This window comes from Globicephala melas, chromosome 8 (assembly GCF_963455315.2).
Source record: "Globicephala melas chromosome 8, mGloMel1.2, whole genome shotgun sequence".
NCBI lineage: Eukaryota > Metazoa > Chordata > Mammalia > Artiodactyla > Delphinidae > Globicephala > Globicephala melas.
This window is the reverse complement of record NC_083321.1, coordinates 78,364,503-78,379,282: the sequence shown is the minus strand read 5'-3', so window position 1 is coordinate 78,379,282 and position 14,780 is coordinate 78,364,503. Positions and strand designations below refer to the sequence as shown.

General features: G+C 34.5%; 1 protein-coding gene across 1 annotated transcript; it reads left to right on the top strand.

Moving 5' to 3' along the window:
* Positions 1-2,784: 2,784 nt before the first annotated feature.
* Positions 2,785-13,007, top strand: MMP13 (matrix metallopeptidase 13). Its single transcript, XM_030835059.2, has 10 exons — positions 2,785-2,904; positions 2,993-3,234; positions 3,918-4,066; positions 4,233-4,358; positions 6,304-6,465; positions 7,906-8,023; positions 9,024-9,157; positions 10,116-10,275; positions 12,138-12,241; positions 12,907-13,007. Exons 1-10 carry the CDS (start codon positions 2,785-2,787, stop codon positions 13,005-13,007), a joined length of 1,416 nt encoding a protein of 471 aa, XP_030690919.1.
* The last annotated feature ends 1,773 nt before the right edge of the window (positions 13,008-14,780 follow it).

Here is a 14,780-nt window from a genome sequence, read left to right as displayed (position 1 = left end):
CACTGATCATTTACAATGCTTTAAGCTGAAGCCAAATTTTTTTATCATAAAGGTTCTTTGGTTTACACAATTTTCATAATTTCAACCCAACTCAAATGGCCCATTGTTCCTATTATTTCATTATTTCTAATCAGGAACACCCCTGTGCTTTACTCAAGAGTTGTTCATAGACATTTTAGATTCTCTTCTGGGTGATGTTTTGAACTTAGAAACTGATGATAACATATGTTTTAAAAATTCCCACATTACTTATATCTGAATCAGCAGTAGATACACATACTGCACATATCTAATTTGGTCTACAGTTTTGCTTGCTTGTTCTACAGGTTTTCAAATTTCCCAGTGATTCGTAAACTTCTTAGAACCATTTGTATATACCTGTTCAGCCTGTGTGTTTAAGTGTTAACCAGAAGGCCTGGCTTTCATTTTAATAATTAACCTGAGATAAGGACTTGTGTTGACAAGCAGTTTGCCAACACATTTCCATGTGTTGACACATCCTGATTGCTGTATAAAACCAGTCCTCCATGAAAAATAGCCTATAGTCGAGCAGTCTGATGATTTTCCTAAGAAATCAATTTCTATTTTAATCTTCTGAGGAATTTTTATTTATTCCAGTAAGAAAATTGTGAAATGTGTAACAGTATGTTATCATTAAACTTTCTGTGTTTTATCTTTTGCCCTGTCTATATTCTTAAGTGAAATAAGAAACTAATAAAATATTAAAGTGGTTTGACAGTAAGCATAATTTTGAAAGTTGAAAAATGGTGACATTTATTTTTATTGTTCATTAAAAATCCTTCTTTATGGGGTAGGTAATATTGCAATCACTGCAAGTAAAAGGCTCTTATCTTATCCTTCATTCCATCTTCATAGTGACTAGCATAATATCCTGCATAGTTGATGTCCAATCAGCATTCATTATTTAATAATGAAAAGGGCTTTAAAAAATTCTAGTTTCAGGTGGTAACATTTCTATAAATATATGAAATCTATAAGTAGAGTTAGCTTATTTGATTCTTTTCACCCACTTTCAAACATTAAATAAAATGACACTTGTTTTTAAACATCTTGTTCAAGGACTTCTTTTTTATTATCTAATGTCACCTTAAAAGACTATAAAAATGTATTGGTAAAAGCAAATGCTTTCTAATGAATCGATTTCTTATAAGCTTAATAGATGAATCAAATTTGTAGACAAATTTCACTTAATCTCAAAGTTAAATGTTATACATGGAAGAGGCTTAAATCAAATTATTATTTTCCATTGCTGATTGAGCCCAAATGTAATATTGAACTCTGGAAATAATCTATTGTAAGGATCTATTTGGCTTTATTTTGGATAAAAGCATAATAAATTTCCCTCAAGTGATTGCTTACATGTGATAGGTTTTTCTGGTTTTCTCTGAGGTACTGGCTAATTTAGATGATAGCATTTTACCCACATGTTGGGATACCCCTTCCCTACTCACCTTAATCTGTCTTCATGCTCCTCCTGTTTGTTAGTATTCTCTGACCTAAACTTCTCTCTGACTCTTAATCACTTAAATTAGCTTGTGTTTTTAATCATTCAGTCAATCTGAAGATCATGGCCCATATTTCTCTATCCATTTACATCTGCAAGGGACCAAAGATGGCATTCTGAATTCATGGTATTAAATGTGTGAAGTTCTAAAGGGAATAATAGACTAGAGGCCCCTAAAGGACAGTTTTCTGGAGTTGTTGGAGCAAAGGTACTTCTATTATTCAAACTTAAAAGTGAAAATCAAGAAACTTGAAAATGGCCATAGAGTCTTAGTTTTCCTGAGCACTCCCAGAGGTGTGGGAACTAAGCAGTTCTGTTTTTGAAAAAATATTTGAGAATGGATGGAGTAGAGATCATATTCCACAGTGGTCAAAAACATGAAGTCTACTGGCCTGGATTCAAATGCTGGTAGTAGCGTTTATTAACCATGTCACCTTAAACAAATATTTAACTTCTCTGTGTCTCAGATTATTCATACGTAAAGTGAAAAACAAGCCTTCCTACAATACCTACTTTACAAGACTGTTGTAAGGATTAAATGAGATAATACCTTTTAAGTCTAGCATGCAGTAATCCCTCAATATGTGTTAGCCATTATACTGTATTCCAATATACTGTATTCTAATACATTCTTCTACCTCTGCCTGAACCTGTAGGGAATTCATGCAGGGCTCCATATTTGTTGAGAGGTCACACCAGTGCTTTTAAATTCCAGCTGCAGCACTCAATCCTGTGATGAGTCTCCAAGCTTGGTTCTGGTCCATTTCTGTGGCCTTCAGGTATATATAATATTTCCCTCTTAGGTTCTCTGGAGAAAATGAAGTTTAAAACTCACCAGGTTATAAACATTCTGGAAACAAGACTACATTTCTTCTTATGGAAGTAGGTGTACCATCTTGATATTCTTATCTGAAAAAGTAGAATAAGCTACTTTCCCACAAAGAGGAAAATATTTTTGCCAAGTGAAGTGAAAATTTTACTCTTCCCACAATAGCCATAAATATGCTGAGGCCGTTATTTTGCCAGATGGTTTTTGAGACCCTGCTGAAATGAGAGAAGGCCTTATTTTATATTTCCCTCAAATTCTACCAGAAACCACACTTCTTGGGAGGAAAAAAAGTCCCCATGTAAGCATGTTTACCTTTAACTGACTAGGAAGTTGAAACTTGTCCACAAATGATGACTCACCATCATAGGCCTATAAAAGTAAAGGTACTTGTCTGTGGAAAAGCAGCAGCCTCCAGGCACAACCACTCAAGATGTACCCAGGCGTCCTGGCTGCCTTCCTCTTCTTGAGTTGGACTCACTGTTGGTCCCTGCCTCTTCCCAATGATGAAGATTCTGACGATTTGTCCGAGGAAGACTTCCAGTTTGCAGAGGTAGAGTATTTTGCCAACCCCAGTGGTGTGATACATCTCATAAATGTCCTTTTCTTTTAAAAGAGGATCATTGTGGTCTCTTTCCTAGAATTACCTGAAATCATACTACTATCCTCTGAATCCTGCTGGAATCCTGAAGAAGACGGCAGCAAGCTCTGTGGTTGACAGGCTGAGAGAAATGCAGTCTTTTTTCGGCTTAGAGGTGACTGGCAGACTTGATGATAACACCTTAGACATCATGAAAAAACCAAGATGTGGGGTCCCTGATGTGGGTGAATACAATGTTTTTCCTCGAACTCTCAAATGGTCCAAAATGAACTTAACCTACAGGTAAATCATAGACTATCTTTCTTTAATATTTGTTATATTTTTCAGTATCAGATGTCTAATTTTCAGCACAAGCTACAGGTGACAGAACACGTGTGGTCCCATTATTTTACATAGGCCTTAGATATTAAACTGGAAGTTAAGTATGTCCAGGAATAACTTTAATACTGTTGATGAGAATATCTCATAACATCTATTATGGTTACATTAACCCAGCATTATTTCTCATTGCAAATCTCAATTTATTTCTTTCAGATATGAAATCAAAATAGAAGTAAAAGTAGTTTCAAGGCAATTTGCAGAGATGCAGTAATCAGGCATATTTATTATAACAGTGCTAAAAATGGAGAGTTTCATTCTCTATGAACTTTACAGAACTATTTCATTTGTTTAGGTTACAGTGATACAGAACTTTTAGCATGCAGTATAAGTTATATTAAACATCTAAATACTTTAAGATGTCAAATGGTCAAATCTTTGGAGATACTCAAATATCTGATTGAATTTTTCATTTTATAGTCTTTGTATGGCATCATAATTAATACGTTCTTGGAAACAATGGACGTTTAGTAGAACTTTTAAAGGAGCCATTGCATTTTGAGTAGAAAAGCAGTATTCCAAGAAAATATATTCTAAAATAGCTTTTACCTTCCGAAAATTTGATGGAAACTTTCTCTGTTGAATAGAATTGTGAATTATACCCCTGATTTGACTCATTATGAAGTTGAAAAGGCATTCAAAAAAGCCTTCAAAGTTTGGTCTGATGTGACACCTCTGAATTTTATCAGAATTCAAAATGGCACTGCGGATATCATGATCTCTTTTGGAACTAAAGGTAATGATGCAGACTTTGTGTATTCTGCTCCTTAATTGGCTCCATTCTTTTATTCCTTCTTTCAGTTATTCATTAATTTTTATAGAATTCAACAAAAATTCATTAAGCACCTGTGCTAGGCACTACTTCATATAATTAGAGTCTTAACTCTTGTTTTTGTGTATAGAGCATGGTGACTTCTACCCATTTGATGGACCCTCTGGTCTATTGGCTCACGCTTTTCCTCCTGGACCAAATTATGGAGGAGATGCCCATTTTGATGATGATGAAACCTGGACAAGTAGTTCCAAAGGTAGTATTTCTTATAAAGATATAATTCATGATTATCAGATTAGATTAGACCATTAACCCATTAATAAGAAGTTTAAGCATACTGTAAATTATATTTGGTATTTGATTCTATTTTCCAAGTTAACAAGTATGATAATCTTCTACTTATTAGTCTCTACAAGTGACATTTCTATAAGCTAATATGAAACATTAAAAATGAGCAAAATCTACTAAGTCTAGTGGCTCGAGGGATACTAGCTAACTTTGAAACAGGATCAGAATGCTTTCTGTCAACGAAGGTGCTGTTATTGTGGATTACCTTTGACATGTTGAAGAAGTACAGTTTATTACAAATATAAATCTAAAAACTATTAGGGCTAAATATGTAGATCGTAAATGAGTTGGATGTGAGTTGGAATAGTTTTTTCCCTTGTAGAAATATTAATGGCACAAGTCCAGTCAAATTTCTGTTCTCTATTATATGTTACTTGTTTTAGACTTGTCTGCATCACTGATTTTACAAATACCATTCTAACAAATCAATATAGTGCCTTACTTGAGAAAGCATGAGACAAAACAGATTAAATTATATTTACAAGAGCAAAATGAAACTGACTGTTGAGTGAATTCAGTCAGTAGTTGAGTCTTCAAGGCTCAAAAGGATTGGGAATATTAATTTAGGCAGAAAAGCAGGATTATCACAACTAGGACTTAATTTTGGAGCTATATGGACTCTTAGTTGTGACAATTAAAGGGTAGTCTTCAAAAACAGCTACTTTTTATTATTCATTTAAATATAAAAAGAATTATTTTTCCAAGAAGTAAAACTGGGCCTTGAATAGTCAATGTCTCAATGCATACATCTCCAATCTGTCTTTGGAAGGGAAGGTGAGAATTTATATATTTAAGGTCTGAATATTTAGCAGGTAGGAATGATTTTAGGAAGAAAGAACAACACGTAGTATTGTTAAGACATAGTCACAGTAAGCTTCAGTTTTTGGTTCCTGCATAAATTCTGGGTTTGAAAAATTTAAGTAAAATGAATGAAAACATCCATAAGTCAGGATTAATTTTTCAGCTGAAGGCCAAGAATGATACCCACTGCTAGTTATTTCAATGAAGAATTATTGTTATTCAGATTATCATGAACTTTGATCACTCTTATGGTCTGCACAATTCACTAAGTTTGTTATACATTTTCTTCATGCATAGGCTATGAGAGCAAAGGGTATTCAAGGTCAAATTGAAACCATTGACTCCAGCTTTCATCTGTTCTTTTGATATTTTATTATTTTTTTCCAATTTAAATTACCAGTATTAGGAGGCTCAATAATTGGTGGAAAGAGTGACTAGAGGAATTAGTGTAAATACAGTGACATAGTAGTCTTCGAGAATAGAGGAAAGTTGGCCAATCATGTCCAGAGTTTCTGTTTCTTTAAATTCTAGAGTCTAGAGATATTCTGGAAAGGATCATTTGGTTGGAATTTGCTCCCAAGTAGATTCTCGGAGATCCTATTTAATGCATCCTTTATGCTTGGTCATTATACCTTTGGATGCTGCCTCTGGTTTAGATGATGTTCTAGGCAGTACTGTAGATATGTATCATCCTATATTTTTTCCCATGAGTTTCCAGTTAAAGTCATCACTGTCTACTTTCCTCACCTGACATGAGAAAACAAAGAGCAAATCAGGATTACTAGTGTCTTCACAATAAATCGTTTTTGATTACTAATCAATGTGTTGGTACTCTGTGTAGGCAGCTATAATCAAAGAGAACACCAAATTATTTATAATGATTAAATCAGTGTTTTAAATCTTCCTTTAAGACACTGAATATTAACTTTAAAAAGTGAGTTAAATAGCCAAGAAAGAGAAATGGTGACATAATAATAATAAACAAAATAATATTTATTCTGTGAATTGGTCGTTGGAGGACTTTTTTTCTCAGTTTCTTTGTTTTCTTACAGGTTACAACTTGTTTCTTGTTGCTGCCCATGAGTTTGGCCATTCCTTAGGTCTTGACCACTCCAAGGACCCAGGGGCACTCATGTTTCCCATATATACCTACACGGGCAAAAGCCACTTTATACTTCCTGATGATGATGTACAAGGGATCCAGTCTCTATATGGTAACTATTAATTTATCCGTTTAACAGCAGAAGAGGTATATACATTTATTTTCTAAATTATTAGTGAATTTACCATTACCAATATTGCTGTCCTGGTTTTGTTATTAAAACCTGGAGAAACACGCTCATTTTTTCTTTCCAAATCAAACTACCTGCTCAGGTAGAAAATATTCCATTCTCCAAAGTTTTTGCAGAATGTAACTCCCCATGTTTGTATTTTATACATTGTAAGGTACATTTGATATCCTCACAATACTTCTGACATCAGAAAGAAATATTTTATTCACCATTTAACCAATGAAGAAACTAAGCCTGTAGAGTTTAAATAGTGTATCGATAGCAGCACAGCTGGGTGAAACACAGCTGGATAGTAACACAGCTTTTGGGATAGCTTTCACCCAGCTTATACAGGGAGAAAGTGAGATTTTAACCAGCGTTTACAAAATCTGGGTATTCTTTCAACTACTCCTGTTTGCCACAGTAGAATCCATTCAAGTGGCCTGTGTTAGTTTTTAACCAACATCTACAGTGACCATTTGTAAGAATCTGTTCCTTTTTTTTCTTCCAAATTTTCAATAATATTTACAAGATAATTAAACTTCAACCCAAACAAGCAAAAGTACCTACCATAAATAGAAGTAAAACCACAGTACACAGTCATCAGTGTAAACACTTCTAGAACACAGAGCTCAGAAAACTAGCTCAGGCCACCTCAACCTATTATTTTCCCTTCTGGATTTAAATCTACTACAGCAGCTAGTGTAGGCACAGGCAAGAATTTTGCAATTTTTACTATTTCTACAATATCTTGACTGAGGAACTTAATGATAGAACTAATAGGACCTATTTAGAGAAAAATAAGTTTAGAATTATTTTATTTACTGCACCTCTTCTGCACTCATGTGAGCTGGTGGAACAGTTCCCAACATGCGGCCGGTCATACCAGAATGGCTGAAGACCTAGCTTTTCACTGAGATGCAGCTGTGATGTGGTCAACTGGTAAAGCAACATGAGCTGATGTTGACAGCTGATAAAATAGGCAAGAAAAAGAGCCCAAATGAGGGCTGCCACAGAGACAACATGCCGCCAGAAATGGCTTTGAGAGGAATGTGTTTCTCAAGCGAAGCCCGTCAATAGGTTGTGCAAAGCATGGGGAAAGTTTCCTCAAAGTTTTTTCTCCCCACCCCCCGCCACCCCATTTCTATCACCAACCTCAAGAAAGCTAAATTTGTAGCTGAGATGATTCTCAAGGGTCTTGAAAGATGAAAACAGAAGGAGAAGTCCTGTAGGCAAGAACTTGGTAACCATGGAGGAAGGAAGTAGGATTACAGGTTCTTTGGAGAATTATGTACTGGTGGCAGGACTTACTGCCCTTTCTGCTCTCCATTGGCAGAATCAGGTCATCCTCAGTAACTTCCTTCACTCATTTCATGACTGCAGGTCCAGGAGATGAAGACCCCAACCCTAAACATCCCAAAACGCCAGACAAATGTGATCCTTCCTTATCCCTTGATGCCATTACCAGTCTCCGAGGAGAAACAATGATCTTTAAAGACAGGTACTCTTTGTATTATTTTATAAAACCTGCATGTAACAAACATTTGTGAGGTCATGTCTTCAAATTGCCAAAACATGTGGTCAAACTTCCAAAGAAAGGTGAAGTTAGTGAAAATAATAGAACTTTGGGTAGTTTATTTACATATATGAGAGGAAGTAAATAACTGATGGATAAATGTTTTACTTTTCAATGGATAATCTTGGCATTGTATAGCTTCCTTTTACATCTTTGGTTGTAGTTTTTCTTATAAAGACATATTTACAAAGTAAATATAGAAATACAATTTATTTATTTTAAAATGCAGTTATTGAAATCAATTACCATGTTAGTAAGTTGTTACTCATAATTCCACATGAATTCCTTTTGATATGAAAAAACTTTGGTTCTGGTAACATATGTTGGAATTTAAGAGAGGAAGCACTGTACAACCTAAATCTATAGGTGACGAAAAATGAAATACTAATTTTTAATTTTGATATTGTTTTAATATCCTTATTTGTTCATTTGTTCATCTATTCAATGAATTAATTGTTCCCTCATCTGTGATCCTATAGCATTCCTACCTCCTCTACTATAGCTCTAATTTCATTGGGCTCCAGTATTTTCTCATATATCAGTTTCCCCAGGCCATGAGATCTTGGGAGCATAGTTTGTGTCACTCATGTTTTCTTTCCAGAGCCCAACACAGTGCCTGGCACATTTGCTTGCCACTTAAAAGATATGCAAAATTGAACAAAGCATGGTCCCAGCCCACAAATGACTTGGAGCCTTCACAAAGGCTCTGTGAGATTTTAGACTTCAATAATTTAGGATAGAGTTAAGATAGCAACAGCTTGTTTAACTGGCACTTAAGGGAAGTGGAAATCTTTCACCGTCACGGGTGCTAGGGAGTGGTTGTGTCTAACTTACCTGTATTGATGTGGAGAAAGGTGGCTAGCAGGATAGACATATTGCACTTGAAAAAATGATGGCAAACTCTGCATTTTTACTTTTGTGTTAGATTCTTCTGGCGTCTGCATCCTCAGCAGGTTGACGCAGAGCTGTTTTTAACAAAATCCTTTTGGCCAGAACTTCCCAACCGTATTGATGCTGCATATGAGCACCCTTCCCATGACCTTATCTTCATCTTTAGAGGTAATCTTTCCACCAGTGGGACCTCCCACATGTCCAGAGCAGGCAGTGATGAACTTGATGTTACCAGAGACTTAATAAAATGATTGTTGTCAAAAATACACCTAAATTAAGAATCAAGTATAACAAAATGGGAACCAGAAAGCACCTGAAACCTTTCTACCAAGTGTCCCCAAATTTGACAAGTAAAAAGTCTACATTATTACTTATCATATCCACTCTTTATTTCACACCAATCATGTCAGTTTTTTTTTCTTATTTCCTCTTAAAAATTATTTACTAAGCAAATGTAATAACAATGTACATTTTTAAAAATTGAAAAAAATTATCCATAATTCCCCCTTCTGAAAAGTCAACTTATTTTATTTTATCACTTTATTTTCTAGTCTTTCACCATATGAAATACATATTTTAAATATTTATATTCATAATGTATATACATTTTAATATTCTACTTGACATAGGTTCCCAAATTGCTATTCCAGCTTCGTGATCATAATTTATAATGGCTACATAGCATTTTACTGACATTGTTTCTATTGTTTGACTATTATAATAAAGCTATAATGAAGTCACTTTTTAGAGAAGAAAATAATTTTCTACTGGTATAAAATTTGAGTTTTCAAATTAATTTCCTATTCCTACTGTGCTGCTTATTCATACAGAAATCTTAATGTATTTTTCACCCAGTTCCAAACTTAATATTCAGAGGTAACAAATTGTCAAACTAATCATGATATTTGGTGGGCTATACTTACAGTTAGGAAACTGGCATCTTAAATCCTTTTTTTTGTTTGTTTGAAGAATGTGCATATTTCTGTGTTTCATAAACATGGTGACCACAAACACTGACTAATTTATTTCTAAATGTGTAAAATGAGTCTTTCTTTGTTAAATATCTACATATGTGAGTTTTAATAGATTCCCTTGAATAATAAAACAATTCTTTTACTTATTCTAGGCAGAAAATTTTGGGCTCTTAATGGTTATGATATTCTGGAAGGTTATCCCAGAAAAATATCCGACCTGGGATTTCCAAAAGAGGTTAAAAAGATAAGTGCGGCCGTTCACTTTGAGGATACAGAGAAGACGCTCTTCTTCTCAGGAAACCAAGTCTGGAGGTATGGCAGCCATATTTACTGACCCATCATCTTATATCATAGAGGCAAAGTGAGTCTCGAAAATCCCTTGCTACTTAAAATTATCTCATGAAGTATTGTAAATGTCATACCCGTCATTCATTCTCTTCCATGCCAGCTCCAGCAGGTGGCTCTTAACACAGGTATTTAAAAGTCTCAAGCCCTCTTGAAAATACACATATAATTCTTGCCCTTTCTGGGCCACTCTTCTCTTTCTTAGGCATTTGTTGTACTACAACCATGGCAAAACTCTCTCTCTTATTTTGACATCTTAATTCCTTGTAATCTTTCTCCTGGATTCTCTTTCTTGTCATCCTCTCCTAATTTACATGGAGCTCCATCTTCTGTGGCCAGAGAGGACACAAGAATAGGTACAGGAAAAGACTGAGCAAGAGAAGGCCACAATTTCTAGTCTGTTGATTCATCGGAGAGGTTGGCCAGGAAGCTGCTAGGCTTGTAGTTTGTGAAGCCAGCTCCTTCTGAAGAACAAGTAGAACAGGAATATCGAAAACACATGTAGAGCTCAAGGCAGCATTGACATTGGCAATATTTATGAGCCCAAATCCATGTCTATATTCAGGGATGATTATCTCATAGGTACACAATAGTTGAAATATTTTAAATGGTAACTTTACTCCCTCTATACACACACACACACACACACACACACACACACACACACACATATATATACACTCATTATATATATATATATAATATATATATATACATATATATACACTCATGCATGCATGTGTACCCACACATACACACTCTTACATATCATCTTTACGTTTTGGCTTCTTTATTTCTGATAATGACACTTACCACTTTAAATATTACTGCCAGGTTCTACCTGCACTAGTGTTCCAGTCCCTTTACCTTATATGAGGTCTATGGCTCAGTCAAAATGGATTGCTTATCATATCTCAAATGCACTGTGCTTTTATCTCCCCATAACCTTCCCTTATGCAATTTTCTTTGCTAGAGGTCTTTCCCTACATCTCTGTCTTTTGAAATTCCATCCACTGTTTAAAGTTAACTTGAAAGTCTTTCTTGATCACCCCATTCAAAATTATCTCCCTTCTCATGTAACTCCCATGACATCTCATGTTTACTCTCTCATGATGTTTAGCCCCTATTGCCTAATGTTGCAGTTTTGTGTGTATATGTCTTAGCTTTCTTGATAGTGCAGTGGTTCTTACTTTTTATCTATTGAAAAATACCTCAAAAATATAAAAAACTTTCATCAATAACAGTAAGAATATTACATCACAGGAAGCTGCTCTCTTAGGTTAATTTCAGAGTGTGTTTTGTTGGCTAAGGTGTGAGTATGTGCAGGGGAAGAAGAGTATGGAATATAAAGTTATGAGAGGGGAAAACTGTGCTCCCCTTCCTAGTTTTATTTCCACTGTATGCCTCTATAACTTTTTAGTCCAGAAATTGAACCTTAAATAGTTTGGCATCCGTTACTGCACTTAGCAAGTTGTCTTACACATAGTGGGAGCTCAACAGATAATAGTTCAATGCATAAACATATATTTCACTCTAAGAACACTTTCCTAATAATATACTTTTATAGCAGCTATACAAATTTTGAAATGGAAATGAGCTTATAACTGTCTTTACAAAGATGGTCTTTAGGCAAGTCAAAATACCTCACCAGGTATCCATTGTATACTCAGTATTATAATTCCTAATTTTAAAAAGCTACTGGTTGTTTCAAATGGACTTAAAAATTTGAAACTTTTGTCAATTTTGAAAGCTGCCATTATATCCATTGTATTATTTCTAAAGTAGTTTACCTACGACCTACTCAAGAGTTTCTTTTTCTTATTAAATAGCTATGATGAAACTAACCATATGATGCATAAAGACTACCCCAGACTAATAGAAGAGGACTTCCCAGGAATTGGTGATAAAGTAGATGCTGTCTTCGAGAAAAATGGTAACTAGTTCCATTGAACTGACCTTAATGGAGGGCTTCTGTAGCCTCTTGAAATAATTTCCTTATAAAGGAATTTTACACAGAACTTAGATGTGCTGATAAATGTCTGACAGTTAAGGGATTACTCATTCTTGTGTGACTACTGACACAGACAGCAAACAAAAATTAATATGCTTAGAATAAATGAGAATTTTACTTAATGACTGCTAATTCTATGAATAAAAGATGCCAAATCTTAAACACTACCTTAAATTTAAAGATATTAAGATGCAAAAAGTATAGTTCAAATCAGGGGTGGAGTGGGGAGTAATTTATATATGAAGACCAATAATCATAGCTATATAATGATTTTTTGCTTGAATTATGGAAAGAGATGTTATCTCTAACTTACAAAAAATAACCAATATCAATAATTCAACCATCAAAACTGGAACTCCTGCCAATACAGCAATTAATTTCTGGTGACAGTTTAAGAGAGCTGGAGACATTTATACCTTTCCCCCTCTTTAAATTATAAGCAATATATTAAAACATTAGTGGTATTTATAAAGATAAACACTGGAATGTTAAAAAAAATGAAGCTAACAGATTGGGCTTTTAAAAGTAGCTAGAGTAAAACATTATTTTCAAACTCTGAAATTTTCTTTTTGGTCTTTTTCTTTTAGGTTATATCTATTTTTTCAATGGGCCCATACAGTTTGAATACAGCATCTGGAGTAACCGTATTGTTCGTGTCATGCCAACAAATTCCCTATTGTGGTGTTAAATGTTTTAAAAATATTGTTATTTAAATCCTGGAGACCATTTGGGATAATGCTTCCAGACATTTTTGAGGGGGGCTATGGGGGAGGGAGAGATATCAGGGGAAAGCTTAGTTCTGTGAACAAGCTTCAGTAAGTTATCTTTGAATATTTAGTATCTATACAGCTATGCGTGGGGCTGGAACCACAATGAATTTTAAAGTCATGAAATTCATTATCTCTAAGGGTCACCTAATTCTTGTGTACTATACAGAAGCAGTAGTTGACAATATTCAACATCAAAAATGGGATATATGATCTGTCAAAGAGAGTTAGCTTAATATATTTATAAGGAAACTTTGCAAAGACATAAAAGTAAATCACATTTATATAATTAATGAATCATCTTTACCAAATAGTATAAAGTCATATGAAAATGCAATTTTGGGGGAGCATATGACAGCCATACACAAACAACAATAAACCAAAGGGAAATGTCTGTAATAAATATATTATAGACAACTTTCCAAAGAAATAACTTGGGTTTTTCACTAAAAATATTTGGATGTATGTGCCCCTCTTCATTCAGAAATATCAGAGTCACTAAAGATATGAGACAAAGACTAATGGTGAGGACAGCAGATGTGGCCTTTGTATTGTGTTTAATTTTCACTATTGGCAATGACTCAAGGACTACTCTCAAAGAAGACAAATATTTCTTTTCATATTTATAGAAGACAAAGAGAGATGATCTCTCTTTGTATTAAAATATTTCAGGTCTTTCAAAAATATCAAAGTATACTAAAATTGTTAACAAAATGATCTAAGGCCACAGAACCACTTTTTCATAAATCATCTGATTATTTAAGGCTAAAAGTAGTGTTTTAACCCTATTTTATCTAAACAATTGTTTTAATTGTCCAGTTTACCTTGGATATATAAGCTATTTTTGAAAGAAATAGACTAAAATTTATGATAAATTGGAAGTATATATGTTAAAACAGAGATATCCAAAATAAAGGAAATATTCTACTGGATTGTGGTACTCTTGAAAAATGAAACTATGCCTTTTTTCTCCTTTTTTTTTTCTTTAATCCCTCGGAACTTTTTACAGTGCTTGGCACTTGGTACTTATTGAATATATGAATGGTCATCAAGGGAAGAACCTTTGTGTTGAGAAATCATGTTCCTAAAAACTCAGGCAAAGAAAAGAAAGTGTATTATATATGTGAAAAGTATTAGGAAGTGTTTATATTGTTTATAATAAAAAGTTATTTTCAACAGACATTGTCATACGGTATATTTTTGTCTTTTGGTATAATTTGAAGCTTTTCCTCACACAAAGAACGTCCATTTAAATTATTCCTTTTTCTTGCTAACCTCTTTGTTGGGTTGTTTCTTATAAGAACACTAAATTCAAATTTAGTATTAATTGTACCCGGCTTTTTTAACTCAAGTTCTGGTTGAGTTTGGTCAGCCTCGTGCTGATGAGCCCCATTTACTGGGCCAGCTTCCTTAGATGGAGCCCACAGGCTCCTCAGAATCTTCTCTGCTGAGAGTATTACTTGGTAATGAAGTGGAGAAAGCAGTAGATCTAGAGTTAGGAAGACTGAGTCCTAACACCAACTCTGCCATGAACTCGGGCATGTTACTTCAGGCAGCTCATTTAATCTGTGTGGGCTTTACTTTGCTGATGTTTAAAATGAAAGGAATAGCAGCTTTGGGGAAATATGAGGAAGCAGGGAACTCTGATGGGGAAGACAAACACTACCTAGGAAACTCAGGGCCTCTGAGCTTAA

Excerpts from the sequence above, each read along its gene's own strand:
- MMP13 (XM_030835059.2), top strand. The coding sequence starts at position 2,785 with ATGTACCCAGGCGTCCTGGCTGCCTTCCTCTTCTTGAGTTGGACTCAC. Across the intron at positions 9,158-10,115 it reads CCTTATCTTCATCTTTAGAG|GCAGAAAATTTTGGGCTCTT; the intron begins GTAATCTTTCCA and ends TACTTATTCTAG. Across the intron at positions 12,242-12,906 it reads TGCTGTCTTCGAGAAAAATG|GTTATATCTATTTTTTCAAT; the intron begins GTAACTAGTTCC and ends TTTTTCTTTTAG.